Source organism: Arachis ipaensis, chromosome B8 (assembly GCF_059453495.1).
Source record: "Arachis ipaensis isolate K30076 ecotype BB chromosome B8, ASM5945349v1, whole genome shotgun sequence".
NCBI lineage: Eukaryota > Viridiplantae > Streptophyta > Magnoliopsida > Fabales > Fabaceae > Arachis > Arachis ipaensis.
In genome coordinates, this window is record NC_142443.1 from 2,984,695 (window position 1) to 3,012,262 (window position 27,568).

The 27,568-nt window shown below is 34.5% G+C and overlaps 5 protein-coding genes across 11 annotated transcripts; 1 reads left to right on the forward strand and 4 right to left on the reverse strand.

The window, feature by feature from the left end:
* Nucleotides 1-634: 634 nt before the first annotated feature.
* Nucleotides 635-2,467, reverse strand: LOC148546999 (uncharacterized). Its single transcript, XM_088496155.1, has 2 exons — nucleotides 1,705-2,467; nucleotides 635-1,617 (listed from the first exon to the last, which is right to left on the reverse strand). The coding sequence occupies exons 1-2, from the start codon at nucleotides 2,465-2,467 to the stop codon at nucleotides 635-637; spliced, it is 1,746 nt and encodes a 581-aa protein (XP_088352281.1).
* Nucleotides 2,468-4,874: 2,407 nt separating this feature from the next.
* On the forward strand, nucleotides 4,875-6,111 carry TIM10 (Tim10/DDP family zinc finger protein). Its single transcript, XM_016313700.3, has 5 exons — nucleotides 4,875-5,045; nucleotides 5,193-5,245; nucleotides 5,366-5,404; nucleotides 5,511-5,580; nucleotides 5,846-6,111. Exons 1-5 carry the CDS (start codon nucleotides 5,004-5,006, stop codon nucleotides 5,894-5,896), a joined length of 255 nt encoding a protein of 84 aa, XP_016169186.1. The 5' UTR covers nucleotides 4,875-5,003; the 3' UTR covers nucleotides 5,897-6,111.
* Nucleotides 6,112-6,386: 275 nt separating this feature from the next.
* On the reverse strand, nucleotides 6,387-10,794 carry LOC107613434 (serine/threonine-protein kinase BSK5). Of its 4 annotated transcripts, none has more exons than XM_016315419.3 (11): nucleotides 10,533-10,794; nucleotides 10,139-10,310; nucleotides 9,813-10,039; nucleotides 9,402-9,537; nucleotides 9,058-9,191; nucleotides 8,857-8,962; nucleotides 8,395-8,480; nucleotides 8,025-8,213; nucleotides 7,723-7,887; nucleotides 6,986-7,099; nucleotides 6,387-6,870 (listed from the first exon to the last, which is right to left on the reverse strand). In XM_016315419.3, exons 2-11 carry the CDS (start codon nucleotides 10,224-10,226, stop codon nucleotides 6,628-6,630), a joined length of 1,488 nt encoding a protein of 495 aa, XP_016170905.1. In that variant the 5' UTR covers nucleotides 10,227-10,310; nucleotides 10,533-10,794; the 3' UTR covers nucleotides 6,387-6,627. The 4 variants fall into 4 exon arrangements, with proteins under 4 accessions (XP_016170905.1, XP_088353701.1, XP_088353700.1 ...); XM_088497575.1 differs by having other exon boundaries at nucleotides 9,813-10,036; nucleotides 10,533-10,671; XM_088497574.1 differs by having other exon boundaries at nucleotides 10,416-10,571.
* A 6,395-nt stretch (nucleotides 10,795-17,189) lies between these two features.
* Nucleotides 17,190-19,876, reverse strand: LOC107612055 (uncharacterized). The gene is made up of 5 exons (XM_016313888.3): nucleotides 19,816-19,876; nucleotides 19,675-19,740; nucleotides 17,634-17,731; nucleotides 17,478-17,515; nucleotides 17,190-17,380 (listed from the first exon to the last, which is right to left on the reverse strand). Exons 1-5 carry the CDS (start codon nucleotides 19,874-19,876, stop codon nucleotides 17,305-17,307), a joined length of 339 nt encoding a protein of 112 aa, XP_016169374.1. The 3' UTR covers nucleotides 17,190-17,304.
* A 1,436-nt stretch (nucleotides 19,877-21,312) lies between these two features.
* On the reverse strand, nucleotides 21,313-27,560 carry LOC107613368 (uncharacterized). 4 transcript variants are annotated; one of them, XR_015896290.1, is made up of 5 exons: nucleotides 27,164-27,510; nucleotides 23,633-26,074; nucleotides 22,986-23,513; nucleotides 21,746-21,871; nucleotides 21,313-21,391 (listed from the first exon to the last, which is right to left on the reverse strand). XR_015896290.1 is itself a non-coding variant. In XM_016315332.3 (3 exons), exons 2-3 carry the CDS (start codon nucleotides 25,937-25,939, stop codon nucleotides 23,214-23,216), a joined length of 2,607 nt encoding a protein of 868 aa, XP_016170818.1. In that variant the 5' UTR covers nucleotides 25,940-26,074; nucleotides 27,164-27,560; the 3' UTR covers nucleotides 22,800-23,213. The 4 variants fall into 4 exon arrangements, 2 of the variants coding, with proteins under 2 accessions (XP_016170818.1, XP_016170820.1); XR_002351747.2 differs by lacking the exon at nucleotides 21,313-21,391 and having other exon boundaries at nucleotides 21,438-21,871; XM_016315332.3 differs by lacking the exons at nucleotides 21,313-21,391; nucleotides 21,746-21,871 and having other exon boundaries at nucleotides 22,800-23,513; nucleotides 27,164-27,560.
* Between the last annotated feature and the right edge of the window lie 8 nt (nucleotides 27,561-27,568).

Consider the following 27,568-nt stretch of genomic DNA (forward strand, 5'->3'; position numbering starts at 1 on the left):
TCTCTTTCATTTTAAATATCTCTTTTAAATTCCCTTTTTATTCTCTTTCTACGAAACGCGCCGATTTAAGCTCGACAAAACGTGAAAATCCCATGAACCGACCTAGATGGTCGTCAGGATAAAACGACGAGGTACAAGTCGGCGTAAAGAGGCTATAGAAGTCGATCATGATAAACTCGGGAGCAGTCCGACTCATAAGTCGGAATGCGAAACCGAGTAAAATTAAAATGAATCGCAAAAGTAGCCTAAGTCACGAAAAACTCAATAAAACAAAATTGAGTACTAGGAATAACAAAAAGAGATAGGATAAAACTAAGAAAAAGTTGTAAGGCTGCCTTGAGGATCAAAGAGATTCAGAAAAGTAGGCAAGCCCCAAAGAAAAGGTTTTTTCCAGAAAAGATCAAAGAGTCAAAAGAACCACGAACAGAAAAGCATGCGCGCATAAGGTAACTCAAAACCCTTATCCAAAAAAGGGCATTTATTTAAAGGCTAAATTAAACCCTTATTAAAAAGGGTATCGAAAATTTGTTTTGTTTACGGCCCTAAAAGGCCAAAAAATTGTTGCAAACATCAACAAATAAATATAAAAGAGTTTAAAAAGAGGGGCCCACAGGCCGGGCCCCAATAGCCAAAATCACTTCTTAGCAAGAGGAGTAGAAGGATCACCACCACCAGGACCAGGAGTTGGAGAGAAAGTCGGAAGAGCGGCAGAAGAACTCGGAGCGTCCTTAGAGCGAGGAGGGGACTCTATGATCCTCTGCCCCCGAGTCTTCAAATCAGACTCAGACTCCACCACGGGGACAGGAGGATCCACGATGGCACCATCAATAACAATCTTATCAGGGTCCAAAGGAGAAAGGTCCAAGTCAGGAGCAATAACTCCAACCTGCCCCTTAAAAACCCTCCAAGCCTCATCAGCACCCTCTGCAATAGAGTCCTCCAACTCGGTATAGGCCTTCCGAGCATTCAGCAAGTCATTCTTTACAGACACAAGATCAGCAAATAAACTGTTGTAGCTGGCTTGCGCTGCTTTCCTCAAATCCACCTCCATGTTGCATTGGGCTTGCAACTTCTTCTCCTTCTCCCGGAGGCTGTCTCTCTCCTCCTTCAGCTTGGCAACCTCCCCCTCCAACTCCCTCTCATGCTCCTGATATATGCGAAGCCTGCCTTCCAGCTCCTCGACCCTCGAGGTCGTCCCTAAAGAGCTGATAGGAGTCTTCTCAAATATATCTAAGAGTTTGCCACAAACCCCCGTCGTCTTGAGACTCTCCTCAACCACAGTGGTGAGGTAGTGCCGAACAGAAACATCATCCATACTCATACGAGCATGAGGATAAATGTTCTTTCGGACGAACGCAAGAGCGTCTGCCTCACCAGAAGCGCCAGACTCTAAGGTCTTGCGCTTCTTCGGCTCTGGTTCAGGAGTAGGTCGGACAGAAGGGGGTGGCAGAGAGGAAGCATAGGAAGAAATTACAATAGGTTGGGAGGGAGTCCCAACGTTCCGAGGAGGAGGAGGAGGAGAGACAACCGCCCTAGCACCACCAGATCTGGCACGAGACTTTGCCTTGGCTTCCTGAACCCTCTGGTAAGACTCTTGAGCGTTTTTCTTTGCCATCTCTGCAAAAACAAATTGGTAGCTAAAAGTCAGACAAGTCGGTAAAAGAAATTACAAGTCGGAAATAAGCGAGAAACGCAAAAAGCTACCTAGTTGTGACTGGACAAAGGCCGGCGACCCTTGGAGAAATTTTTTAGTATCCAAGTATGGGGCCCTCCCCCACACTTCTCGGAGGAACCCTACGATGGCCGCCTCCACTTCGTCCAGGTCGTCCAGACCATACTTCTCACAGGGGGAGGCCTCTAACCAGTATAGAGGAAAGCGAGGAGAAGAACTCTCATCTAAGAAAAAGGGGTGGTGACCCTCTACTGCTTGAACTTTGAAAAAATAGCTTTTAAAATCGTGAAAGGATTCGTCAAAAAGGGTAAAAAGCCTCCGACCTTGTATGGCTCGGAAGGACACCCACTGTTGCTTATTATTTAGCTCACTGAAGGGCTTGGTCATATGGAAGAGATAGAAGAAAATCCTCAGAGAAATCGGGAACTCTAAGGCCTGGCAGATAAATTGGTAAATTTTCAAAAAATCCCAAGAGTTGGGGTGAAGCTGGGTGGGAGCAACCCGGCAATGACGTAACACAGACATTTCAAACTCTGAAAATGGAAGAAAAACGCTCAAACGGGTGACCATACTCTCATACATAAAAAAGAAATGAGGGGCCGCCTCGTCGGCCCTCCCGAAGCAAACCCGGTCTTCTGGACCCGGGACTACCAACTCATACTTCGGCTCATCCTCTTCAGAAGTACAAATTCTATGATGAGTACGAAGATGGGTGATAAACTCGGTATCGACTGAAGGCTCCTCCCCTAGGACCGTGACATCAACCCACTGAGAAAGAACATCTACGGAAGCCATTTTCTTTTCTTAAAAGGGGTGACAAGAAACCTACAAAAAAAAAGGAAAATCAACACACGGTCTCTAAAGGAAGGGGGTACGGAACTAAAGCCTACAAACCAGTCTACCTACAAAATAAAGGCACGCAAATAGAAAGCATGTTACAGAAGGGGAAAAAAGCTAACCTTTAAGTCTGAAATCAAGACTGGAGGAAGTAAAAGCCTTCGAAACGCAAGAATGCAGCACGAATGAATGCAAGGGAAATTTGAAAAATCGCAGAAACGAAACAACGAAAGAGAGAGAAAGTATTTATAAGAACGTTAGGGGCATAATGGTAAAATTGGGGCAATCATTAATGAAGATGTACCGTTACCAAGGCCATTAAATCCCTACGCACACCCCTAACGGACACGACGCTTGATTAGACGTAATTGTCAGAACCCAAAAGTCACGAAAAATCACGTCAGTTCTTAAACCATCATGTCGGTCCTCTTGCAAATCGGCTATGACCTCGAGTTGAATACTCGAACCCAACTCTTAAAAAGAAATTGGGCTCGAGTAGGGGCACTGTTCATACCCTGGCCCAATAAATAGGGCCCAGGATCCAAGCAAAGAAGCCCAACCCAAAGGGTTGGCCCTCCCCAGTACCAGCCTTCATCCCCAGAAGTCGGTACTGAACACGACCTGCTCCAAAGAAGTCGGATACGAGGACTAGCTGGCAGATAACACTCATTCGAATGAGTAACTGCCCCTGGAAACTCTCTAACCACTTCATAAGGCCATATCTTAACCTCCCTAAGATATGGGAGCGGTTATCCGCCTAAAAAGGTGGCACTACTTCAGCGGTGGTTATTGGTTCACCACTATAAATACACTGACACCATTCAGGTATCTCTAAGTTCCAATACTCTCTAACCTGCTCACACTCTTGCTAACTTAGGCATCGGAGTGTCTTTGCAGGTACCACCCCACATTCTTTCTCACGTACAAGTCGGACGGAGGAACACCGAGTACCAGGTCCACTCGAAAGCCACCTCCTTCATACGTTTGGGCCAACCAACGCCATCCGGCCCATTAATCTCCGGTTACCCACCGTAACAAGCATATATACCCATAAATTGAATAATTCTAATTCGATTTATGTACAAAATAAAGTATTTATGTAAATGCCAATGAGTTATAACTTAAATAGTATAGTCTTTCTATACTCATTTAAGAGTTCGTAAATTCGAGTCTCCTATCTTTGTCAAGAGAAATTGTTTAATTTTTTGGAATCTAGGCCTCTTTCAATGATAAATTGATATAGGCTAATTCAATTTATGTGTATAGAAAATACATCATATTTTATATCCTATTAACAAACAATAAAGAGCATATTAAATTATTAATACATACTTTAGTACAATTTAGTTATAATAATTTTTCTATCTAAATTGACCCAAACCTGTATATATTAATATGCTTTTTGTTGCTCATTAAAACGATAAAAAATAAATTCTGTGAAGGAAAGTTGAATCCTAAATAAATAACACAATACTAAATCGAATTAACCTACTTTGATTTATGATGTGTATATAAGTAAATTGAATTAACTTGCTTTTTAAGAACTAATTTTAATCGCAAATTAATTTATAGAAATTAGTTTAAAATGTTTGAGTAGTTGCCATATAATATTCAAGAACTTGTAGTTAGTTCATTTTTATATTTTTATTAGTTAACTGAAAATCTCCTTGTTATAGACTTATAGGAGATAAAAATTATACAATATGTTATTTTATAGAAGATGAAATATGTACTTCTTTTGTTAGTAACTTTTATGTATTATATTCTATTGTAAAATTATTAATTTTATATTAAATTAAAATTTTCTAATTTGAAGTCAGCATATAAAGGAACAAGTAATAAAAAAGTTCACTACCCTAAAAAAAAAAAATTGATCATCAACCATCCAAAAAAACAAAAAGAAACATTATTCTCTGTATATCTCTTCTTAAGAAGAAATATTTAATGTTTTGACTTTTGACAGAAAATTTAAGAAGCAGTTTTATTTATTGAATAAATGACCATTAATACTCATAAAAGATGAAAACGCTGATATATATATTAACACTAGATGAAAATTAAACTTGTATTTACGCAAGATGTTTTCTGTGTGACAAAAGTATCCTGCGTGGCACTCCAATCCTCCAAATATAGAGTATTTTTGTCACACAAAAAGCATCTTATATGGGTACAAGTTTAGTTTCGATTTAGTGTATGTATATATGTCAGTGTTTTCATCTTTTATGGATACAAATGGTCATTTATTCTTTATTTATTTATTTTTTTAAGCTTTTTTTTGGCGACTTTTTAAGCTTATTATACCAGTTTGGAAAATAAGATATAAATTTATTATTTTAATAAAAAAATATCAAAATTGTAGGTTCCCTAAACCCTAAACAATATAACAGAACGAATCAGAAGGCAAAGGGACTTAGGGTTTATTTGCAGCTTAACACTCCCTCTTCTGATTCCGACCTTCCAAATTCTCATCCCTCGATTGGAGTTTCAAGCTGCAATGGCTGCAAACAACGCCCCTTCTGGCCTCGAAAAAGAACAGGCAGGTATTCTCTTCTCTTTCTCTGATTTTGGACCCTTCGCGAACGAATTTCATTTTCCTCCTCGTTTTCTTTTTGGCGGGGTTGATTTCATTGTTGATCTTTGTTTTTGGGTTGCAATTTGAGTCATTGGTGCGTTAATTGAGCAGATATTTGGAATGGCTGAAAAGGAATTGGAGTACAGGGTCGACTTATTCAACAAGTAGGGATTTCGATTTCAATTTAAATTCCTCTAATCCTTTTGTTTTTCGATTATCTTTTAACACTTCCATTCGAAAAGAAAAGAAATTTGGTAATCTGTTTTGGTTGTTTTGTGATTCAGGATGACCCAAACTTGTTTCAACAAGTGTGTTGATAATAGGTATGGAAATTCCCTTTTCCCTTTCTTCTAGTTTTGCATAGATTTTAGTGTCATTTTTGTTTTCATGGGTGCTGATTTTCATGGTTGAGATAATGGTGGAATTCAGGTACAAGGAATCTGAGCTGAACATGGGCGAAAATAGTTGCATTGATCGCTGTGTTTCAAAATACTGGCATGTAAGAAGATCTTGCCTAGTTTTCATACTCATCCAGTATTTATTTCTTATATCACATTGCATGGTTTGGTACATGTTTGATTATGTGCTGCTTTATATTTCTGATAATTTGATGCAATGCAAAAGCATGTTCTACAATCTACATTGATCATGGATCATGGAAGTTCTTGTCTCTGATATCATGGAACTGCTAATGTTGATTATAGTAATTTTGCCTTGCTGTCTAAATGTGTGTCTTTGTTGTTTCTTCTTGTGTTCCATGGCAGGTGACTAATCTAATTGGTCAGCTACTTGGCACTGGGAGGCCTCCTATGTAATTCAATTTGGAACCCTTGTGTTTTCTTTTTGAGGGTAGTTCTGCATTGGTTATGTGAGGAAGTGCCAATTTAATACTTTGCAATTTGGGAGGTCTTTTATTCTTCTCCATGTCTGTTTTAGGTCAAATTTTTTTTCTTTGAACAGGGATTGATTTTTGTTATGAACTTGAGTTAGCCCATGATAAGCTCCAAAAATAATTCAGCAGTTAATCAAACTCGTTCTTTAGTTTAATTCTAAGCTTTATCCCTTATTATTATTATGAATTTAATTTTGATGCATTATTAATGTAAAATAGTTTAATTTATATCCAATTACGTAAGTAATAAATATAACTATTTTTTTACATTAACCGTATGAATGGTTATCCAAAAGAATAGATGTGAAAATATGATACGAATAACGAATGTAATGTTCTAGTAAAAATTTCAAATTCTCAGAATTTTCGACACTATTTAAACGGAAAAACTGAGTCTTACTGGAAGCGAGTGATTCTTTGAATATCCCTAAATATGATCAGAATTGTAATAACTTTACAGGCACTTGATCAAATTTGATGTTCACAGCTTTAATTATATATTTGAAAGAAAAGAGAAATAAAATTGCAAGGCATAGACAGTCAATAATCTGAATCCAGAAGCTGCAGAACATACTGGAAAGAAAAGATACATACAGCTAATGCTTCTAACAAAGAGAACCAAAAGAAAGGAAAAAAGAGTATATACACTTCAATTCAATTTCTCTGGTTTCTGGATTCTAACATTGTGCCGTCTTTAAGACTTTCCTGCGCATCATTGTCCATGCCAAGGCTGAAGAGTGCCACTGCTTGAAGATAGAACGCAGTTGGCCAGGTCGGCGATATTGATTGAGCTTGCATGGCGTCTCCAAGAGCTTCTTGAGGCATGTTGTTCATCAAGTAACACAAGCAGCGCCTTGCATAAGCAGTCGGCGATACCATGGTCCCACCATCAATGAACTACACAGAAAACAAGCATGGTGCAATTCTCAGACAAAATATTCCATAGTAACCACTTAACTCTCTTCAGTTTGTTTTAGGGAAGCTGCATTCTATTTATTTTTATGGGACTTACCTTTGTATAGTAGTCAATGGCTGTAGGGTAATCTTTGGCACGAAAAGCAGAATCTCCATGCTTCTTAGCATTTAGGGTTTCTTGTATTTGATCTGTCCACATTTGGAAGGAAAGCTGTGTTCCAAAGAAAGTATAATACAAGGTTAACCGAAATCAAGCTCTGTCGAGAACTAACAAGAAAAAAATTTCACTATAATTCATCAAACTACTTCTGACAAAAGAAATAATTTTGGGCAAGTGAACTCAAAAGGTACTAATCATGTATAAGAGATTCACAAAACAATATCTTCAGTTATTTATAACCAGTGTCTTTAGATGGATCATGATACCAAAAACCAAATGCAGACGATGTCAAATAAGTCAGACAGTTTATTTTAACATGAAGAAAGAGAATTTGGCAGTTTATTGAAACTTTGATCCCCAAAGCAACACAGTCTTCTTTCACAAGATGAAAAGTCTCAGAGGCAAGTGGTGGTAGAAGAAATAGCTCACTTTGATGGTAAAAGTTTATAATGCAGACACGCAAACCCCTCAGTTAATGATTAAAACATGAAGGAGGCAATGGAAAAGTTGCTTAGAAATCTAGGAAAATTTAGTGGTGAAAGAAAATAGCACTGCATAATATACTTTGTGAATTGAAGACAAAAGGGAAAAGAAAAAGAAAAACAAGACAAGACAAGCCTATGATGGCATAAAATCTGCTACATGAGAAAGAAATACAGGGAAAAGTAAATTACCTCATTTGCAACATCCTCGTCATCCTTATACTCAACCTTTTCCAGTATTTCATATATTGCAGTGAGATCTCTTCTAGAACATGCTTCACCAAAAGGTGTCAATGAAACTGTTTCTTTTGATGATGCACCCTCCTCCAGTATGCCCATCAAAACTTGCGAAGGTACCTGCCAAATACGATCTGTTGTAAACCAAATGCATGTATGCTTTCCAGTGTGCTTCACACCAAGTAACATTGACCGTTGATTAACCTTCTATATAGAAAGTTGACACCAAAAGCAGGAAAGTGAAAAAAAGAACATACTGAAGCTTCTTTCTGAAGAGGAGTTAAAGCAGTCACAAGCGACTTGGCATTTGGTCTTTCTCGAGGTTCATACTGTAAGCAACGCGAAGCTAGTCTCACTATTTCAGTTCCATCATCATTTGAAAAATGACCTTCCAAACATGAGTCCATCAGAAATGAAAAATTTTTCCCTCGTATGAGGTCAAGTGCCTGCATGTAAAAGAATTACAGTACCCATCTAATTTATTATCGCCATAGATGATGTGATCATTTTATTTGGTCCAGCAATATTTTAAGCACAATTTGCCAAAGGTAAAAGATTTTGGAGAACAAAATGGCTCCTTGAATTGAAATGAATAGATTAAAATACAATAGGAAACAAGAAGTATACATGACTTGGTGGAATATGCTTGCCACTAAGAAGATCAAGCAAAAGTGTACCAAAACTGTAAATCACACTTTCTGGGATGATTCTTCCTGCAGAAGTTAATAAATTGAATAAGTCAGGAAGTCAAAAGGCATGAAAATACAAAATAAATCAATGAAGATATGGTTCCAACTCATAACACAATAATAAGGTAACACCAAAATTGAAAGAAAAGGTTTGATTTTCCACTTCAATGAGGTAAAACAGAAAAAGGTAAGACTATAAAATACTGATACCACAGAGGATCCTGATCACAATTTAATGGGGTGAAGTATGGAATGTTACTAACAAAGTAGCTATATAATCCAACTACTTCATGTACTGCAATCTCACTGCTCTTTTAATGGTTTTCAGCCTCTTCATTCCTTCATCCCAAACATATATATATGTACTTCAATATTTTATTTTATTTCATTTGGTTCTTACCTGTCCTTAAATACTCTGGAGGGGTGAAGGCTAAATTTGTACTATAACTTTTGCCATCTCTGCTGTTTTTCATTAGTCCAAAACAAGAGAGTCTAGGGTTGCCATCCTGTCCACCATTGATACCATGTAAACATAAACATTGCTTGATAAAACATACTGACTTAAGAAAAGGAATAAGCTTGCTCGTAGAAGCTTAACTACCTGATCGAACAAAATTCTATAAGCATTAAGATCATGGTATAATGCCCTTCCTTGACTGCTGCAATATTCCAATGCTTGTGCCAAATACAAGGCAACTCTCAGCCTCATTGCCCATTTCATGGGCTGGGACTCCCCTGCCAGACGGATTTCGCACAAATCACAAAATCACAAATCAGTGGTTATGAAGTTAACATTTCTGAAAACATTTAGCTTCTCATGCAAAATGTCTAGTCCATGGCAATTGTTGACACAACATGGCATATCTCAAAACATTCATTTCCCCTATCTGTTACAAATGATTACAATTAACAAAACCAGACAGAGAAAAAATGAATGGAACTCACAGTGAAAGAGGTGCTTGGAGAGAGTTTCATGGGGCATAAACTCTGCCACAAGCAACCTCTCTTCTCCTTCACAGCAACACCCAACCAAATTAGCCAAACGCTCACTCCTCAGCTGCCCCACTGCCCGTGCTTCCTCCTGAAAACACAAACCAAACAAAGACGCATAAAAAGCCATCAACTTCCACTGACACAAAAACACAAAGACTGCATTTGATAGCTAGGAGAGGAGTACACAAATACATAGACACAAAATTGTGTTCAAACCGTAGATAAATCTCTATATTTTCGATCTTCTAAACACTGGAAACAGAGAGAACACAAATTTCTATCTCTGTATCTCTAAATTTGCATCATATCCCAACTAACAAAAGCGGCCAAAGAGTGCAATGCATAGAAGAGCACGAACTGAACTAGGAACTGTCGAGAATCAGGCCAAGCAGACTTGTTGAAGCGCTTAACAGCAACAAGCTTATCATCTTCAAGCCTCCCTTTGTAGACAACGTTGGGAGCCTTCTCACCGTGTTCAGAAACAATGTTGTCGGGCGAGAATGCTGACGTGGCAGTTTGCAGTTGGTCGAAGCTGAACTCAGTGAAGCTAGAGCTAGCAGGACCCTTCTTCTCACCCTTGTTCCCATCTTCTGTGTACCCAGAAACGAATCAGTGTTAAAGAACGAAACTTGAATTGCAAAACATGATAGTGAAGTGAAATCAAATAATGGGTAGCTACAAAGTTTCACCATTTTCGGGTAAGTCTTGAAGATTTGATCTTTTGTTGCAGCAGCAGGGCCACCAGCATATGCAGAGTTTGCTGCAACAACTTCCCATTGCTGATAATGAAGCAAATACTTCACAAACACTTTGGTTCCTTCTTCTTGTCCCTACCTCTCTTCCTTATCTTTCTATCACTTTCTGCAGAGAACAAAAAAAAAAAAAAAAAAAAAGAGGATAAGGGTGAGGGGGCAAAGAAAAAAAAAAAGAAATACAAAAATTGAAATAGAAGTGATAAATAATAACCAAAATTCGGCGGTGTTTGGGGGAAGATGGAAAGGGAAAAATAAAATAATGATTAATATTGTATAGTTTCTCGGATCCAAAGGATTTGAGTGTGGTGGTAGTAACAGAGAGTAGTACCTCTGCATCTACATCTGCATCATTCACTCTCCCTGCTTTGCTTTCCGTTTTGCTCTGCTTTTCTCTGTTCTGCACACTTTTTTCTCTCTGTTTTACTATTGCTATTTACTCTTTACTTCTTCTAAAAAATTACTCTTTTTTCTTTTCTCTTTTTCTTTTTGGGAGAAGAAGTTGTTGTATTTTTTTTTTCCCTCACTAAAAAGAGTCAGATAAACATGATACCAATCATCTTGCTAGAGTAATAGAGTGAAGAACATGTTTCTAAGTTAAAGTGACCTTTATATCAATAGAAAGAATTTTATACTCTAAATTAGTTAAAATTAAAATTTTTTATTTGGTAGTTTAGGTAGTCAAAGACAGTTAATTAAGTTCATGTACTGAAGCGGTCAAATCATTTAATTTTTTTAATTTTCAGTAGAATTGCTTTTTTGTTAAAGCATTGTTTATATATCTTTCCAAACAATATTTAACATTATAAATTAAAATAAATTCACTTCAATTATATAATTAATTTCTTTTAACTAATATAAGTCAATTTTTTAATTTTTTTTATTTTATATTTAAATTTTAAACTCAATTAAAAAAATTAAAATAAAAAATAATATTTTATATATATTTTTGGTTCATATTATGGATGTTGTTATTTTTTTGGGATTTTTTTTAATGTTATCTAATGTGTATTGTCATTTTTTTATGAAATTTTTAGTATTTATTATTAATATAAATAAAATAAAATATATAACTAAAGGAAAAGTATAGGGTACCAACATATTATCTGCCAACTTCTGCCAACTCTTATTTATAATTGTGTTTTATGGAAGTGTATTCGTGGATGTGTCTAATAATTAATATATTTTAAATACATATATAAAGAGACACATCCAGAAAATATATCTATAAAGACACTTCTATTAAACACAGTTATAAAAAAGACATTTTTATTAGACACATCCAAGAACACACTCTCATGAAACACAATTATAAATAAGAGTTGGCAGAAGTTGGCAGATATGCTGTTGGTAACGTAGCGAAACCGATAACTAAATTAAAGACATATTAAAATTGTAGAATCTCTCAAAATAAAAATTATTACGTCAAAGTTTTATACACATATTTACATAAATTAAATTAATTTATTTCGAATTAGATTTTTTAATAGTAAATCGAAATGAATTAAATAGATGCTAGTAAATCGAATTAACTACCGAACAATGGTTGGTTCGATTTCCTTTACATGGTTACACCTTTTTTTTTTCCTTCAAAAATGTTGTGTGAACAGTTGCATAGCAATAATGTCTTATTCCTATATGAATCCTTTTATTATTGTGATTAAGAAGATAGAAATGGGGCAAAGAGATCGCTATCAATTGCCCGACAAATGATATCTGAAGGTGATATAATGGGTCAAAGTTGGAGTAAAAGATAACCAATAACGGGTTCATGCTCTTGTGCAACCTCAACCTCTAGATACACTTTTATATACATTCATACACACATAAATATATGCATTAATAATTGTGCTGTCCTTTTCACCATAATACTATTGAAGTAGACAAAGACTAATTACATGGATTTGCTTAATTTGCTACGGCTAACCCTAGTCATCAAGAAGCACATACAGTATTTTGATTTGCTCTATCATATTCCTTTTGCTTTATTTATTGTTAATAATATTATATTATGTGCTTATTTGGGTGCCATTATTTTGATTAAAAAAAATTTCAATAAAAAAAGATTTTTTTTATCTTTTAACGTGTTTGGCAAATTTCTAGTAGTAAAAATAAAAATACTAGAAAAATAAAAAAAAATTTTGAAAAGCTGTAATTTACATCTTTTTTAAAAGATCTTTTTCTCTTAAAAATAAGATATTTTTCATGTAATAAATAAACAAAAAAATACTTTTATATTGTTATACCAAAACATAATTAATAAATAAAAAAAATTTTTGCATGAGATACCCAAACATAAAATTACTTTTATTTTTTCATAAGATCTTTTAAAAAAAATAACTCAAAAAATTTTTTTTTATTAAAAAGTCACTCAATCAAGCTCCATATTTGGAAATTCATTTATGTAGAATATTTATATTTTTATATATTTATTTGACTATAGAGCAATCCCCCATGTGCTAATGATTGTGATTATGGTAATACTAATTATTTTGTCTGCAAAGTAGCATGGGGAATATTTTTATTTATTCCCCCCAAAAAAAAAATGAAAAAGGTAAAGATTATGGTCTTATACTCTCTTATCAATTTTCTTTTTGTAAATTTTTACCCTAAATAATTTGGACAACTCATAACGCATACCGGTAATTAACTAATTATATAGAAGTTGAAATGTAAACAAACTGTGACAAGTGTCTTTTGTTGTTAACTTGAAAGTTGAAAGTATGGAAAATTTTTACATATTTTGTTGATAAAAGCAGGAATTTAACTCTCGTTTGCATATTTTGGTATAATTAAGGATTTAAACTTTAAATGTTTCATTTTATTTTAAGCTTTTATAGAAATGGGACCCAAACTAAAGCTGAAATTGAGTTGACCGTTGTAATGAATGTAGATAATATAGAATTTAACAAAATGACAAATGTTACGATGATGGTGTCTTAATTCTTCAATTATTAGGAGAGTAAAGTGAATTGGATTTATGTTTTTTCTTCTGAGTATTTTAATAGATTGTTACATTAGTATGACATTTTAAAATTTTTCATGCTTGGAACGTTAAGTAAAAATCGAACATTAGATAAAAAAAAATATCAATTATACTATGTGTAAATATTACATATATGTATACACAAATATATTATAATTAATTGAGTAATTGGTTTTTAATGTAAATATAATATTTTTGTAAATTGATAGAAAATTTTTTCACTCAATCATACTCAAAATTAAAATGAATTGAATTTGATGGGATGAATTTTAAAAGTTCAAATTAAATTAATAAATTTGGTCTGTACTAATTTCGGTAATCAGTTTATTTTAACATAAATAAAATCTAATCAACTCGAAAATCCAATTGATAGATTTAAGTATTTACTATTTATCTGCTGATTGCACATGGTTGCAGCTTTTAACTGTTGATTCTTCTATAGAATTGACATTGAGAACTGAAGAAGTTTCCCAGAAAATAAGTTCTTTTATTTCAGTACTGCACACACAGTTGTTCTGCCATTCTTGGTATAGCTTTGACACTTGACAACCAAAAGATCCAATTTATTTATTTATTGTTATTTAAAAATCGAATCTGTATACTAAAATCAATACTAAAATCAGTTATTATATATTTATAAATAAATAATGTATCGTTTAATTTATTTTAAATATATATTTTAGATTATAACATATATTTTATATTAATAACTAATTTTAGGAGTTAATATTCAATTTGGTTATTAAACTTACACACGAGTCTTAATTTAGTTCTTGAGGTTTCAATTGTCTTTATTTAGTTCTCAAAATTTATAAACGTGCCTCATATTAGTCCTTGAGACAATTTTTAGTATAAAAACATTAATGGAGCGCTGTTATAGACTATCAGATGTCACGTTAAAACTTGTAAAATGATGTAGTTTTAGTTTTGGCATTTAAATAGCTCAAAAACGGTATCATATCACTTATTTTGTTAAGTAAAATTTTAATAAAGACCTTTACGATGTTGTTTTTGGGTTATTTGAGTGCCAAAACTAAAATGACATCATTTGACAAGATTTAGTGTGGCATCCGGCTATTTACGACAGTGTTCCGTTAACGTTTGTACGTTGAAAATTATTTAAAGGACTAATATGAGTTATGTTCACAAAGTTTGAGGACTAAATAGAGGCAATTGAAATCTTAGGGACTAAATTGAGATTCGCGCGTGTAAGTTCAGGGACCAAATTGAGTATTATCTCCTAATTTTAGTGTATATTTAATATAATTTATTATTATATTAATTGTTTCACACATGAAGAAATAATTCTATCTTGCTATAGAAATCTTGAAAAAGGTTCTTTTTCTTGATGAACCTTTTGAGCTATGGGATAGCCCTCTTTCCCATTGTCTAGTGCATAGAGGATCTGTCTTCCATATAAAACATATCTTTTTTTCGTCTCACTGATTAAATTGGAATCATATGGCAACCAACACAAACTAGGTAGCTACATAGCTAGGTTTGTGCAATAGAGAGTTTCTTAAGACCAGAATACATTGAGAGGGTACTCTCATAGAGCAAATATAATAATGTCCAAATAGTAAAAGTAATATGTGTAATTATTTTTCATAAAACACTACTAGCCATACATACTCACTCCCACGCTTGCACAAAATAGTGGTGTGCTGTGGTGTTTAATTCTATTAGCTGTGGATGATAACGTAAGAAATAATGTAAAGGATAAAGTATATTTTTTATTTTAAAGTTTGGTAAAAGTTTAAAAAAATCTTTAAATTTTATTTTGTTTTAATTTTATCTCAAACGTTTTTTATTTGTATCAAATATATCCCTTACGGCTAATTTTTTAAAAAATTTAAAACCAATCTAACAATAATATATAAAAATTATGCTTGATTTGCTTGTGTTGAGAGTTGTTTTTATGAGATTGTTGTTGAATTGGTCTTAAATTTTTTGAAAATTAGTTGTCAGGGGTATATTTGATGCAAATCGAAAACTTTTAGGACAAAATTGAAACAAAATAAAACTTAGGGATATCATTTAAACTTTTGTCAAACTTCAGAAACAAAAAATATACTTTATCCTAATGTAAAATATAGTAAACAACTAAACATATATTTTTGTTATTTTTTATAGTCTAATTCTTTATTTTGAATATCTTTTATCGTAAAATAAAATGGATAAACCCTAATTAGATTAGCGACGATAAGAATTGAGTGACATTAGAGAGATAATACATGAAAAAAAAAAAAACAAAAACATAGACAATTTTGTATTACGAAATACTTAGGAATTAGAATAAGTAAAACCGTGAATAGCATGTCTTTTCGATTTTAGAAAAATCAAGCCACACAAAACTTTTATAATTGGTTAGTAAGAAAAAAAATGACCGCTTTAATAACCATTTTATAATAAATATATATTTGAAATCATATATTTGGATTCATTTTAAAGTGTTCCTTTTTATTTATAAAAACATGATTCTAAATATATAATTTCAAATATAAATTTACTATAAAGTGATATTTAAAGTGATCCTGTTTTCTATTTCTTATTAATCAATTATAAAAATTTTGTGTGGCTTAGTTTTTCTAAAGTCGGAAAGACATGTCATTCCTGGTTTTACCTTTATATAGTAACAAAACCATGTGCATGGGAATGGAAAAATAAAATTAAAAAAAAAGGAAAAAAAGAAAAAAAAAGTCCTAGTTTGAATCCAATCATATCCCTTCTTTGATTTGCTTTGTTAATTTTTTCTGCACCGGGTACCTTACTCCTGCTGCCAAAGCACGTCGCTGTTCAATCTGTTCATTATTACCATCAAATTTACTTTAGTGTACAATAATTTAATTTAATAGAACTTCATTATTATTAGAGTGCAACTTTAATTTACTTGGAACAATTCATGTAATTTGTTCTTGAGAGTTGAGATAGCAATATTCGTGCTCAAGCATCTCCAGCGCTCGGAAACATCTGCAATCGGGTAAAGATTAATTATTATTAGACAACAATATTATTAAACATATATTTTTGTTATTTTTTTAGTCTAATTCTTTGTTTTGAATATCTTTTATCATAAAATAAAATGAATAAATCATAATTAGATTAGCTACGATAACAATTAAGTGACATTAGAGAGAGCCAAACGAGGTATAACTCAAATGACATAGTCTCTCCATATTCACTTAGAGGTTGTGAGTTTGAGTCTCCTATCTATGATAAAAAAAAATGACATTAGAGAGATGATACTTGAAAAAAAATAAAAACAAAAAACATCGACAATTTAGTATTATGAAATACTTAGGAATTAGAATAGGTTATTTGAAAATTACTACCAACTAATCATTATACTGAATTACATACCATCTTCTTCCATTTATAAAAAAAAAAAGTTTTCCTAAGAGCACAGGTTAAGCATATCACATAAGGAAGAAGCACCAAAATTCCAAGCTTTCGCCAGAAAGAAGTATTCATTGAATAGTTGATCCTCATTAGGCTATTTTTCCATTGATTTCATTATTGCATATTTTTGCATATCATGATTCTTCTTGTGCAGTATATTGATCATTCTTAGTTAATAGTAGTACCCCTTGAATCCTGAAATTATCACATCTAGAAACTGAGGAATATCTTTTGTCCATAATAGCTACTACATTTCGACTTATTTGTGATGCTTTATTAGCCAATTATTTTCTCAATTTCTCACTTCATAATTACAATGATGAGCCTAAAGTAAACTTGTTTTAGGTTTTTTCATAATGACTAGCATTGAAGTAAATTTGTTTTAGGTTCTAGTTTGATGTCTATTTATATTTAGTGTTGTAGTATGCATTTAAATCCATACAAATCTATGCATTTCATGTGAAATCTAAATATAATATGAATGCAGGTGGGTATTTCTGTTAGAACAGCAGGAGTGGATCATGCATTAGAAAGTATACATAATATGAAGGAAGCACTTCCAGAACTGTGGAAAGCTGCTGAGAAATCTGAAGGGGTCAAGTATTTTAGGAAGGTTTCAAAATTCTGAAGGGGTCAAGTATTTTAAGAAGGTTTCAATTGAAACATCTGTCACAGCTTAACCTTATTATATATCTACTTTGTTAACCATCCAATAATGTTATTGGCTTAGCAAAATTCCCTTAAGAACAGGATAAGCTTTCAGCAACTTATATGGCAATCTCCCATGAACAAATCTGTACAAAAAAAAAATTTAGATGCATATTTAAGATCAATTGATTATACTAGAAGATGGTCACATAAAAAAAATGACCAATTTGTAAAGGCATTTACCCATGAAAGTCATCATAGTCAAAGTCATATCCAATTGCCTGGTGAGAAGAAAAGAGGCAAAATGACTAATTAAATTCCATCACAATTGCATGTATATAATTAATCGTTAGAAGAAAAAGAAAACAAAATTCTTAATGAAGGTTAATTGAGTTGTACCCTGAGACCAGCCATTGTTGTCCCATAAACCTTGTATAGTGAATAGCACAATTCAGAAACTTTAGCCTCTTCCATATCAAGTTTTTGAAGCATGTAATCTGTGCAACAATTCAATTAAACAATCACAACTTGAGATACAAGTTATAAGCAATCAGATACTGAGATCATAAAGTGTTGATGAGTTTGGAAAACTCTAAATTAATATGATGATGATCAAACATTATTAAAAATATTATTTAAAAAATTATTAATTTAATTTCAGCTTCAAATTATTTGATTAATAATTTCTGTTTTTGTATGCAGGATTTTGGGCATTGGGATTAAGCAACAATAAGACTAATATAATAATAATTTTCAGTCTTGTGCAAAAATGTTTAAATATAAGTGGCTGAATTATTGTTATGCTTGTTTGGGCCAGGAAAAATAAATTTGAAGTCCAACAAAGTGGATTGTCCGAAATAAAAAGGGAAATGGGGCACAATATTTTCGTTACTCATTTAACATGATGAATCCAGTTCTTTAATTAAATTGTTGCATGCTTCCACGGACACCACTCCCCTCATTTGATGGAATTCAAATTTTGATTAAATGAATTTAATGCAGGCATTAGTAATATGAGAGAGAAATTTCAAAATTGATTTGATTGCTATCATTACTCTCACACGTTACAAGGAAAGGGGTTTTGGAAACTTAATGCATTTTATTTCCTTTCTTAATTTCCTTTGAAATCTTTTCTGCATTCTCTCTCTTCTCTTTCTTCTCTGTTCAATTGTCACTTCACAGGAAATATGGAAGAAAGAACAAGCTATCAGAAGAAAGAAGAAGAAGCTAGGTACAAGAAAGAAGCTATTGTGATGATGACATTAGCAAAAAGAAGATCTACAATTGGATGTGGCTGAGATCTTTGCCACTTATGGTAAGAAGTGGTGAGGAAGTCTCAAGCTCTCCATACCCGAAAATGGAAAAGATCCAACTCGGTCAGAGAAGAAGATCCCAAAGGCATGGCTCATCTCTACTTTGTGGTCACCCATCACAAAAGGTAGCTAGAGAGGCTACGTGAAGGAGGAAGCAAAAGTGGAGCAGGATGAGCTGTCAAGCATCAAGGACTCATCAAAGGTCAGGAATCCTTCTTGGTGAGAAGGGATGAGGAAGAAGTAATTGCATGTTGGATTTTACATTCGGTTCTCTCTCTTCTCTCTCTGGCCGAACCGGTTTAGTGTTGAAGAAGAAGAATATTAGCTCGGTTCAATCGTTTCAACCTTGGAGGCTTCCCCTTCTATAATAAGGGTGAACAGTCAAGACTTGAAGTAAGGAGAAAAGAGTGTAAAGCACAGAGTTCTCATAGCTACCCAAGTTAATAGAAGTTCTCCTTCAATGTTTTTCATGTTGTATTTTTTTGTTTAGTTTTGTCTGGCTTGACTCTCATGGAAAAAGGCAAACAATGAGGTTTGTATGAAAAAATCATAGAGCGGAAAAAGACAGAGTATACAAAATTAAAAGAAAAAGCCATAGATGTCCTTATAGGTCCTTTGTACATCTGTGTTGTGTTTCATGATTATGTGGGAATCCCCTTACAAGTTGGGTTAGCACTTAGCAGTTGAAAACTTGGTAGGTGACCAAGTCAAGTTCAGGATTGGGGATAGATTCTGGACTTGTCCCGGATAAGAAGAGTAGTTCCTATGGAGAATTGGTGTTTGTAATTTGTTTGATTATGGTGAAATTCCATCATTGTTGTGATGGAGACTGAATGTAGGCTGCACTGCACTTAGCAGCTCAACCAGGATACTTTTGGGTGTGATTCTCTCCTTCTACTCTACTCAAATTCTGATTCTATTCGTAGAAGACAAAATTAAAAAAATATCTCCTCATTGATTACGAGACAAAAAGAAAAAGTCTCTTGATCAGTGACGAGACAAAAAGTAGAAATATCTCCTTAAGCGTTTTAAAAGGACAGCAAGATTTACTCAACAAAAAAGGGGCTAAGATTCAACCCCCTTCTCTTAGCCACTGATAACCATCAAGTGTTTAACTGATTGATTACCTTGAATATTTTTCGTCATATCCGCTGATAATCCAGAACTAAAAGGATAAAGGGTATCATCAAGATCTGAAAATATAAAAATGTAAATATAAACACGAGAATGTGTAAGTGATGAAGTCATCCAGGTTCTAGAAGTCTTACCAAACAAAAGACAATTGTATTTGGCCTTTGAAAGTTCCTGGAACTGATTCCTGTTTTCCATTTTAGACTTTAGAGGCTAAATTACAACCATCCAGCAGAAAAAGAATAAATAAGAAGATAAGATAATCACCATTTTAGACACAAGAATGAAACTACTTATCGTTGTGTGAAGAAAACATATAAATTTTTAATGAACTCTTTGTTGTACAATGCTTAAAAAGAAGGAAAAATGCACATTCCAAGAGTGCATATTAGAAAAGCAAATCAATAGGGAGTGCCATTGAAAACTGACTTCAAATTCGAGAGACCATGTATATGAAAATTTCCAAATGGAAATTAAGACCTTAACATCAACATATAAGTAAAACAAGTAAATCCGTAAGAGTGTTGAAAATGGCAGGTTAAATAAACTCACAAACTTTGAACACAATTTCTAAGGGTTTAGAGTCTCAATCATAAATCAAAAAAGAAATTATGATAAATGAAAAGAAAGAAATTAAAGCACTCACATTTTTAGTAAAGAGAATATCAGAATGAAAAGAGAAACACACTACAGAATGGCAGATATAGCATAAAAACTAATGGACTTACAGTAAATAAAAGTTTTAGCAGAGAAAGAAGGATTGCAGATTTAAGAAAGAATTCTCCTATGTGCACGGCTAACGTTCTGCTCCATCTGCACACAGCGAGAATCTGGCCGAAAAGAGAAAAAATTTTCAAAGTTCAATTGGTAACCTGAAGTCCAATCGATTGAGTTATGGGAAACCTGAAATTCAATCGATTGTTTTGTTAATTCAATCGATTGATTTTCTAAGAAACACGATTTTAAAATTCTCGACGGATGTAATAGATCAAAGATAAACTTTTAATCGATTGGGACAAAAAGTTACTACGATCAATGAAGATCTAATTCTTTATTGTTTTTGTTTTTGATTATTAATAATAATAGATGAATGATAAAATAATAATTTATAAAATAAAAAATAGTTTTTATGATTAAATAAAATATATGGAGTTAATTTGTAATTAAAATTAAAAACGGACTATTTAGCAGTTATTGAAAAACTTAAAAAACATGTTTTGTTACGAGACCATTTAATGGTCCAAACGTTGTGAGACCATCGAATCCGGTGCCATGTCATCCTCGCTTTCTCTTTGGTTAAATGAAAATAATAAAAATAGAGGCGGCCTAAATTTTTACTTACTGTGTGAACTTAAATTTGATTCATTGTTTCAGAGAAAACAACTCTACAACAGAAGGTTCGGAACGTGTCAATGGCAATGGTGAAGAGGAACAGTCTGAAGTAAATTGTGAAGATCAATATCCAAACAAATCACCAAAAAATGATGATGATGTTGCTAATCAATCTGCTCCAAAAAATAGTTTCGGCTCTTTCAGAAAACCAAATGTAGATAAGCTGGACTTGAATGTTCTTCGATCGTCAAAAGCCAAACAAAAAAGATGAGTTCACTGGATATGTGGATTGCTTACAAGAAGTTAGTTTTGGTTCCGTGACATGCTTTAGCTGTGTTTGTAGCTTTTGCATTTTTAGATATATCAAATTGAAGATAAGAGCTGCAAGATAAAGATATGATGAATAAATATGTGACCAATGGTTAACTAGCTAGGCCAATATATGGTTTTAAATTTTGAATACATATACATATACAGAAAGTGCAGTCACTTTGAACATTTTTTGACTGACCAAGATAGAGAGATAAATTAATTAATTAATTAATTAGACTCTCCATGGTGGTATGTAAATAAATAGCTTAGTGACTAGTGGCATAGTACAATTGTTTGGTAGTAATTGAAAGGGATTTACTTAATAATTATTATATGGTTATTAAAGAGTGAAGAGTACCCTAAAAGTGATGGTGGGAACAGAGCAAGAATAAGCAGAGTTAGTTGGGCTTAATTGCTTATTACCCCTGGGTTTGTGTGTTTTTCACTAAAGAGCTTGTTCTGGCTGAGGAGGCGGCAATAATATCTGTTAGTATCTGCATTGAGAGTACGTCATTTGCATGGAAATGGAGTGCTTTGACCTTTGAGACACTGAAAAAGAAGGACAAACATTTAACATATTACAGAGGGAGGGAGGGGGGAAATAGTCATGTTAATTATGAGTACAGAAGAAGAAAAGGTAAAACAGCAGTGCAATGGGCAGTGGCTCTGATGATAGGAAAGGGGAAAATCAGAGAAACCAGAACAAAGGGGCCATTTGTGACGTAGCAACCAGTGAATAACTGTGTCTGGATTCCGGTTATAGAAAAAGAAAAGGTTTTGAAAACCAACATTGAAAGGAAAGGAGAATTAACTACTAACAAGTAGTTGCATGATTGGACCATGGCTACTGTTGCACAATTGCACCATCAATTCACTCCAATACCTTAAATGTTGTAACAAAATATATTCTTGGCTCTTGCCTAGATTTTGAATCATGATTAAATGTGTTGTGTGGGCTCATATTCTACACCCTTTTTGCAAACTTAACCAACACGTCAAAAGTTTGAATTGCTGTTTGTCCGTAAATGAATGATCAGCAATAACAAAGAATTAGTCATATCCTTGAAAGAGTCCCTATTCCCCAACCAACAAATATATATATATATACTGTAAAAATAAAAATATGCTATATCATTTACACACTAAATTCTCACCACTTTTCCCTTTTAACAATTTCTAGCCCCCCCCCCCCCCTTTTTTCCCCCTTTTTCTCTCGATGTTTGAGCCCAATAACAAATTCAAAGTTCCAGTCATGAAAGCTATTATCAATAAAAGCATATGCATATATAGTAAGATGAAAACTGACTCAACCCGTTTCTGCAATTTGTAAATTAGAAAATGCGATGAGAGACTGAAGTAATCACCATGGCAACAAGAACTAGCACCATCTACCAGATACTTCCTTCTTTCAGTGTATGTGAGCCTTTGTTGTCACACGGTGGTGATCAAGTTTATATATTGCCTTGAGATAGTAATGGATACGACTCTAAAGTCAGGATGCCTGATTTTATTCATTGATTTGATATTCAACCAAGTAATAGATACAAATATTTAAGAAATACTACTATACTAGAGGCTACAAAATACAGCTTGCTTCAACTATTCACACTTCCTTGATTGATATCTCATAATCATAGTTTATCAAACAGTACAATTTGAATACCTGCTTCTGTTGGAAGAATGGAGTAAAAAGGGATTATCATTCTTCTCTCATATTCCGCTTTGCCACAACAGATCAAGTCATGAACTCGTGAAGCTATTATCTATATGCGGTAGATTCGAGCAACTGATGCTAATCTCTGTGGGAAAACCATTCTTTTCTGGTTTCTCTTATTGCACATTCAATGCAGTTAAGGAAATATCAGAATTTGACTCTACTCCATGTTTAACTTTAGACTCTACCAACAGGAGAGAGAGGAGGATAAGCCACATAACTTGCAGGAGTGTCCTCCGAAGTACCAAAAGCCTTTAATTCTTCTGTTTGTGCCAACATCATTTCTCTCAGGTTTTTTACTCCAGTGGAGTCTCTTGATCGACAAAGTTCATATGGCATCTTGCCATCCACTAGCGAAATGCAGACGGAGAAAGCTTGCAAGTGTGAGAGCGACGAATCAAAAGCTACTGAATATATACCAGGTCTGAATGGGGAAAAACTGAAAGCAGGTTGGTGTCCTTGGTCTTGGTCATTCCCCTGTAGTTAGCATTGATATTCATGATACACATTAGTAACTAGTTATCCATATGATAATCAACTGCAATCAACACAGAGAAAATAATTAGGAGGCAATAACATTAATCAACAAAAAATACCTGGAGGAAAAGCTCAAATCGATCTGAAAGATAAGCTTTGGACGTTCCTGATTTTCCACAGGTATGTTTTTCATTTGCAAAAATCTTAAGTTTGCATGCCAAATCCCAACCACCACAATCACATGATCCACCTGTTTTCCATCGCTCAATTAGTGAAGAAGGCCCACCATTACTTGGAAGACTGTGAACACCACCAGGAAGTACCACTGTTACCCCTACATTGTTTTTAATAATGTCATTTTGACAACTGCTCTGATGCTCGTACTTCATGACGTTGATGGCTCTAGGTGATTTGACAACAATAGCAGCAAGCTCATCATTTGGCTGGTAGTCAGTGACCTGAGAATCACCCTGCCTTGGCTTTACTGAAAACAAAACAAACTCTTTCGCTGAAGAGTCCACAAAGTTCTGACTGGCTGAATCATAATGGTGCAAATCAGAAACCTTCATCTGGGCAACAACATGGTGAATGTAATCAGGACCTTTGCTTTTGCCTGTTTGATTCATCCAAATTCCATTCTTCTTCTTATTTTCCCGAAAGGTAAAAAAGGTATATATACATTTGCTTTCATCCTCTGCTGAGACAGGTAAGCTCTTCACAGTGGCTGCTAGAATGTTGCTATTGTTGTCAACAGCAAATGTGAAAAGGGGCTGGCCATTTTTCACAGCAATTCTCAAAAGACCTTGAAACGTTGATGCCATGTATTTCTTGTCCTTTGATGAATTAGCAGCATTTATTGTGGCACAACCTACCCTGTGGTCCCTGTCCGATTCTCTTTCAGGCATAAGAATAGAGAATTTCTCATTACCTAACCTGGAATTCTTATTTATTAACATTGAATCTTTCTGAGATGACTCCATGGAGTGGCTGGAAGTTGCTGCCTTTGGTTTTAGTAGTGGATCCAATAACCTCCTTAAAGGGCTGGTCCTGCCTTTGGCAGCATCCCCAGCTCTATCATTGCCCGATATGTTGGACCTAGCATAACCCCTGACATGTTCTGAACTAGATTTAAGAGTTGCTGAAGAGCTCTGATGTGGCACATGTGAAGTGTCCTTACAGCCAGATTTGCTAGTAAAGCCAATGCTGATGCCTAGGCGGTGAAAAGGCGAGGAGCTTCTTGACTTCTCAGTAGTTACTTTCTGATTTATTCCATGGGGAGGCCCATTAGCAGATAAAGTTGTGGCAATTGTTTGTTTCCTTTCCTCAGTCTTTCTAGATTTGCATGGGCTTATTCCCCCTTTTACAGGAAATGGTGCAGAAATGGTAGAGGCTGGAACTTTGATGCTTTCTAGATCTGTGGGACTAGATCCTGACCCTTTAAACTGTGAACAGCTACTGCTAACTTCATTTGACAGATGACAGGCATGTTTGTGGGAATGTTCCTTAACTTTTTCTGAATATTTTGTCAGAGAAGGAGTTCCTAACTTAAAATCTGAGGATGTTTGCATATTAGGAGCTGCACAATGACTGTTTTGGGGGTTGTCTCTAGGCAAAAGAACGACAATGGGTTTGCTTTCCCTGACTGCACCCTGGTCAACAGTATCAATATTTGATTTGCTCAAATTCTCCACTCTCTTTTCCGATCCACCATTTTGCTTGTTGATTTCCAGCTTAGTACATGATGCTGTCTCATACCCACGGACATTTGGCAAGATGCCACTTTCCCTATCATTATATGGATTCGTACTTTCCCTTTTGCATACTTTGGGTATAATGGTAGGATAGTTTTGGGGAAGATGATCACCAGCTCGAACATGTTTGCCATTTGTGACACCGTTACTATGGCGACCTCCTCCAACATTCTGAAAATTCCCAACACCTCCTCCAAAGGATTTTACAACTCCAGGGTTCTCTTGCACTGAAGATGCCACAGAGTGAGACTGAATTGATGGACGGAATATCCTTTGACAAGGAGACAAACTAGGACCTCTGTTAGACTTACCAGAGAATCCATCTGCTGATGTAGAAGATGATGTATGACTAGTAGATGACAAGCTCTGGCTACTTCTATCAGGTACGTGCTTATAGCCACACTTCCATTGCTCCAGACGGGCCCAGTCTAGGACCCCAACATTCAAAACCTTCTCATTAATATTTACACCTCTCTCTAAATAGCCAGGCAACTTTGACATGTACTTCACCAGCTCATCTTCCTCGCTTGCCATTCTACAGTCCTCTTGCTTTAGATGATTATCATTGGGTTCTAATGAAATCTCTTCCTCACTTTTGGTGATTTCATGATGAAGATCAGCATATGACAAAAAAGATTTCTCTGGCTTTGAACTATCACTAAGTTTTCTGCTCATGCTGGCAGATGGTTAAACTATGTTCTAACCTAATATCAACTGCATAGACTTTCCGAACTCCCACTCTGGAAACAATCTACTACCTTTCTTCAAAAGTGATTGCAGTTGAGCAAATTCTTCGTCTCACCTTTACAGCTGCACAACACAGCTGGATTATATTAAAAAAAAAATTCCAAAAATAGAGCTTTCATGCTGATTTTAGTGAACATGTAAAATTAAATCAATATAAGGGGCATCTTATACAACCATATTAATTTGCGTTGTTTAAATTTTATAACCATATGGAGTTGTGAACCAAATGCAAAACAAATAAGTGATATCGGAACGGCATTGAGTTATAGATTTACCGCACCAACTAATCAAGTACATCAAGCTCCAGCTCTGTAAACAATTAACTACACTAAGAAACAAAGTAGGGGAAAATTAATAAAAGAAATTAACCTCGGGTACATGCAAATGGAGAATCCCACATATGGTAGGCATGGATAAGACTAAAAAAATTGAAATTGTAAACAGTGAGTAAAGGGCAAAGGCCAAGCTCAAGTGTGTGGCTAAGTGGAGTTTTTCTGGTTTCAATTGTAGCGATTCTGATAACAAAAATTGACCCGGTTGAACGGGTAAAAAGTATGAGAAAAACAAGGGAACAAATAGATAACAATAAAAACAAATAAAACGTTCGTTTAAACAAAATTCAAACAGGTAAAGCCAATGAGAAGCATAGGGACAAAAACCTAAATCAAGAGAACCAAAATATGCAGAAAGTAAAAACAAACACAAGTGGTCCATGCAATGCAACGAACGCAATCTCAAATTTTGATAAATCCAAAGAGATATAGCAAAAAATAAAAATTAAAAATTAAAAAAATGAGCGACTACTGTTGATTCTGCGATACCAAAAACCTTAGCCAGAAGTTACCGATTCCGAAATCAGAACTCACAAAATGCACTTTGCTATGAGAATCTAAAAACACCACAAGTCCACAACACTAGCGCCTCGTTTGGAGTTCCAAAAAATATAGTAATAAAACAAAAATGGAAACGATAAAACTCCAGAAGCTGAGAAAAGGAACAACACAAACACCTTTTAACGAAAAAGCACTTCAGCTTGAATAAATTAAAAAAAAACGTTGAGCTATGCAAATCGTAAAGCATTAGCTAAGATCAGAAGAAGAAGAATCTGAAAACAAAAGCAAAGGCGAAAACAGAAATCAGAAGCTCAGTTACCATGGAGGAAGGCGAGAGACGGGGAAACGAGAAAAGCAAGTAAAAGTGATGTCGTTTATAGCTTGTAGAAGAAGAAAAGGAGTGTCGGTGCCGTCGTTTAGCAGCAGAACGACGTGTGAGCGAGAAACCCCAGAAAACGCAGAAGCATGAGAGGGTTTTAGTAGTAATAATGGGAGTAAATACTAAATAGAGTGTCCTTCCTCGAAGTGCAAACGACAATGCGTTTCTTCCCCAAACTCCAATGTCTCTACCCTTGAAAGAGCTCCCTCACTTTCTCGCTATGATGCGTTTTCTTTTGTTTTGGTGCGGTGGAGAACGACCCGTGCATTTCGGATTCTACTGTGCATATTTTACAATTTTAAACCTATAACACATATTTAAAAAAAAAAAAATCGATGTATTTAT

Excerpts from the sequence above, each read along its gene's own strand:
- LOC148546999 (XM_088496155.1), bottom strand. The coding sequence starts at position 2,467 with ATGGCTTCCGTAGATGTTCTTTCTCAGTGGGTTGATGTCACGGTCCTA. Across the intron at positions 1,618-1,704 it reads CTTTGTCCAGTCACAACTAG|AGATGGCAAAGAAAAACGCT; the intron begins GTAGCTTTTTGC and ends TTGTTTTTGCAG.
- TIM10 (XM_016313700.3), top strand. The coding sequence starts at position 5,004 with ATGGCTGCAAACAACGCCCCTTCTGGCCTCGAAAAAGAACAG. Across the intron at positions 5,405-5,510 it reads AACAAGTGTGTTGATAATAG|GTACAAGGAATCTGAGCTGA; the intron begins GTATGGAAATTC and ends GGTGGAATTCAG. Across the intron at positions 5,581-5,845 it reads GTGTTTCAAAATACTGGCAT|GTGACTAATCTAATTGGTCA; the intron begins GTAAGAAGATCT and ends GTTCCATGGCAG.
- LOC107613434 (XM_016315419.3), bottom strand. The coding sequence starts at position 10,226 with ATGGGAAGTTGTTGCAGCAAACTCTGCATATGCTGGTGGCCCTGCTGC. Across the intron at positions 9,538-9,812 it reads CTGATTCTCGACAGTTCCTA|GAGGAAGCACGGGCAGTGGG; the intron begins GTTCAGTTCGTG and ends TTGTGTTTTCAG. Across the intron at positions 8,481-8,856 it reads TCCAGAGTATTTAAGGACAG|GAAGAATCATCCCAGAAAGT; the intron begins GTAAGAACCAAA and ends TAACTTCTGCAG.
- LOC107612055 (XM_016313888.3), bottom strand. The coding sequence starts at position 19,876 with ATGGAAAACAGGAATCAGTTCCAGGAACTTTCAAAGGCCAAATACAAT. Across the intron at positions 19,741-19,815 it reads ATACAATTGTCTTTTGTTTG|ATCTTGATGATACCCTTTAT; the intron begins GTAAGACTTCTA and ends TTATATTTTCAG. Across the intron at positions 17,381-17,477 it reads GACTATGATGACTTTCATGG|ATTTGTTCATGGGAGATTGC; the intron begins GTAAATGCCTTT and ends TTTTTTGTACAG.
- LOC107613368 (XM_016315332.3), bottom strand. The coding sequence starts at position 25,939 with ATGAGCAGAAAACTTAGTGATAGTTCAAAGCCAGAGAAATCTTTTTTG. Across the intron at positions 23,514-23,632 it reads GATTTGAGCTTTTCCTCCAG|GGGAATGACCAAGACCAAGG; the intron begins GTATTTTTTGTT and ends TGCTAACTACAG.